At 46.4% G+C, this 3,635-nt stretch overlaps 1 protein-coding gene across 1 annotated transcript in view; it reads right to left on the reverse strand.

The window, feature by feature from the left end:
- The window catches only part of mych (myelocytomatosis oncogene homolog), a gene marked incomplete in the record, with an annotated part of 6,040 nt that extends 2,411 nt beyond the window's left edge, over nt 1-3,629 (reverse strand). The window contains 3 exon segments of the mRNA XM_035662827.1: nt 1-277; nt 1,286-1,841; nt 3,432-3,629. Coding sequence (XP_035518720.1) covers nt 1-277; nt 1,286-1,841 — 833 coding nt within the window.
- Between the last annotated feature and the right edge of the window lie 6 nt (nt 3,630-3,635).

Genomic DNA, 3,635 nt, shown 5'->3' on the forward strand with positions numbered 1-3,635 from the left:
GATGAGGACGATGAGGAGGAAGAACTGCGCGAAGAATGGTGGTAGCGCGATGAACTCTCGCTGCCCCTTGAGCGCTTGTTGGAAGAGGATGACGGCGGCGGCGGCGAGGCGGGACGGGGCGCAGCGTAGTTGTGTTGCAGCTGGATCTCAAAGTGGTGGCGCTTGAGAGCTCGCTGCTCCTCTTCCTTCTGCTGACGGACAGACAGGTCAGCCAATGAGGGGAGAGGGGAGGGGCTGGAGGAACAGCGCACCACTGTCACCACGTCAATTTCCTCCTCTGTTAGAGAGAAGAGAAGAAGAAAGGAGAGCCGGGTTAAATGAGTTGTCTGGCACAACCTTGTTTCCTGACCCTAATTTTATCTGCTGTGTGAAGGCGTGGGAGGGCGTGCGAGGAGCGCCGACACAAAAACAAGAGTGTAGTTACTGTACACAGCTCACCAATGTGGGTCTCTCACCCACACACACACACACACACACTGTAGTAAACTAATCGGTAGTGAAAATCTTACTTTCATAGCGTAACTCTTAATGAGTGAAGGCAGCTCCAGTTTCTGTCAAATGTACAATAAAGTATTTCAAGTGAAGCTGAAGCATGAAAAGCTATTTACTGTAAAAATGAATAGGGAGTAAAAAAAACTATTCCCAAAAAAAAAGGCCTTTTTTTAAAAACCATATTATAACAATGAGTAATTCTTCGATAGCCAGTCTGCCTCTTCCTCCCTGGTTCATACTCAGGGATGCCAGAGGGCTCGAGTCAGTGAAGTGACTCATTACGAGCTAATGGATAGAGCCGCAACTGTTACCGCTGAACTGAGTCAGTCACACACACATACACACACACACACGCCCTTAGTCAATTCTCCTTCCTCAAAGCTCTCATCTACTCATGTCAGTCAACAGCTAAATCCCGCCCACGCTTCAACAGCTCTTAAAGGCTCCTGCAGATTACAGGTGGGCGGCCGGCATCCAGATAAGATGAGGGCAAAGAACAATTTGGGCTCAGTGCCACTAAATATTAACAGTGAATTATCAATGACATGCCAGTGAAGCGGTTCTGGGCGAGGACTGTTTATACCGATAAGCTGCACAATAACAAAGCAGGAATGAGATCAAAGTCCGATATGGTCATCCTAACTGAGCCGTTCATCTATAAAGAACTGAAAAAGAGCAGCATTTTGTTAAAGATATGATCATGGAGGACTCTTGAAGACGCACAACAACCGATATCTCTGCTTCACATGAGAGAAAATCATGAATGTTAAATGAGGATAAGGTCTCCACTCACCAGAGTCGCTGGATGAATATGTGGACAGCTCGCCACCGGTGGAGCCGTAGTCCGATGTGGCCTCGCTGGTCTCCTGAGTGTCCATCAGGTTCTGGCAGTCCAGCGTGGAGCCGGCAATCTCCTCAAATATGCTGGTGTTGATGTCAGACAGCAGCGGGCTGGAGCCGAGTATGGAGGAGACCAGCTTCTCCTCCAGGCCCTTGTCCGGTACCAGGCACCGCCACAGGTCCTCGCCGCCCTCCTCCAGGGGGGAGCAGGGCTCACTGGGCTCGCCATCCTTCTCAGCAGCGTCAGAGTGGAAGAAGTCGTAGTTCCAGTTGAGTTGCATGTCCTGATCCTCCAGCAGGATGTCCGACACGTAGCTCAGCTGGTCCTCCTTAGACAGGGGCTTGCTGCCATCGGCCCCGGCCTTCATAGGGGGGGACTGTGGGGGGGTCGGCAGCGACTGGAGGTCCTTCATCAAACTCTGGCAGAACTCATCGTCAAACAGCAGCGGCTCCGAGTAAAGCCAGTCCTGCGACTGAGCGAAGCTTTGCAACATGTTTGATTGCAGCATCTGGGAGAACAAACAAAAAAAAACAGCACAAAATATAAAAAAAAAAAATCTGAGAGGTAGAGGAGCGCTTTAGGTTTAAATCCAGAGAGTGGCGCCAGTAGTGTGCTAAAAGCAGCGGCGTGTCAGAGCGGACCGGGTAAATCCAGCAGCGGCAACACGTGTTGTAGTGAAAGTTTAAACCACTTTCTCCAGACTGAGACCCCGAACAGCAGCATGCCACCTTTTATCTGTGTTTACATCACTGTAGCCCCGCCCCGCTGCTCCCCAGGAGGCCACAAATCACCCAAAGAGATTTAACGCCCCCCCTCCCCCCCTCCACATGACATCATAGGAACAGCTGGGAGAGACAGGGGCAGAAAGGTAACACCTCTTTCCACAATTTACATTTTTCCTTCTCAGAAAGTTAATAAAAAGACCTGAAACCGAGCCCGGCTGCCTGCTGACACGGGAAACCAAACCAGAGGACGGGTGGCTTTTATTTTCTCTTCTTGTTGTTACTCAACACTTTAAAACCTCTGATACTCTCTCACACACACTTCAGCTACCCTGCCGGAAATCAAGACGAGAATATGGCACAACTTCTTGCAAAGACTTAAAACAAAACCTGCTTTGCTTAGCACAAAGTCTGGGTTAGGATCTTAAATGAAAACACTATAACCAGTCAGTACATGCATGCTTCTGCTGCCGTTAAACCACCATTAAATACTTCTAATGACATTGCGAAATGCAATAAAATAAATCAGATTTTAAAAAAAGGAGAGAGAAAAGGGGTGTGCTCAGTTAAGAAGCAGCCTTATTTGGCGTGGGAGAAATCCTAAAATATTCCTATGGGGCTCTTATGGTATGTGCCTGCAGGTTATAGCAGGCTGCACTGGAGAACAAAGCCACAGTGTGTGTGTGGCGCAGACACACTCCTGGGAGTTAAAGGCTGCCTTTCTTTACCGTCACAGCCAAAAACTTATAACACACACCCAGCATGCACCGTGACAGGAAGGTAGAGAAAAAAAAAAAAAAAAAGTCATTAATAGTGTTTATGATGACACCCCCCCTACACACACACACACACACGACATAACACTAAAAGACTGTATTACACATGAATGCATACCATTCAGTGCAACTCGCACATTAAAGAGCATCTAAAATACACATATTTCTAAATGAGGTTTTGAATGCTCTTTCTTGTTTAATCGCGTCGGCTGCACGACTCAGTTTATATTAGATTTTTAACAAGATTTTTTTTTTTTTTTTTACACATTTACAAAAAACAAAACAATGCAACAAGCCGTATTATCTATACTAGTTCAGTATTTCCACCTTAAAGTCAATGCAGCAGAAAAGAAAAAAGCTCAAAGTCCTTTAAATAATCCAAAGGTTGGGGTCCTTTAAACCCCGCATGGGTTGAGCAACCCTCGGGTCTCCACGTGAAACCGGCACTCTGATTTATTCTTATAACTCACCACTTTAAAACTACACATGACAGTAAATTACAACAAATAATAAACGCACATTTTAAACCCCACAAGCCCACGAAGTGACTGTGTGAATTTAGACCCCAAGTAAAACTCCTGCGCATGCAGCTCGCCTTACCTTCAACTGTCCTTAGGTAGAAGAAGGAGGAAACTCAAAATGAAGAATAAAAAAAAACGGAGGAAACGTCCGAAATATCCCAAATAAGATCCAACCGACACACAAAAGTGCAAAACTACAAAATTATCTTCTAACGTGAAATTTTCTGCGTGTGAAATTAAAGTTAGTGCAGGGCAGCATGGTGTTTATCTCCAGTCTCTCTCT

Source organism: Morone saxatilis, unplaced genomic scaffold, assembly GCF_004916995.1.
Source record: "Morone saxatilis isolate NCDOM2014 unplaced genomic scaffold, NCSU_SB_2.0 Contig18, whole genome shotgun sequence".
NCBI lineage: Eukaryota > Metazoa > Chordata > Actinopteri > Moronidae > Morone > Morone saxatilis.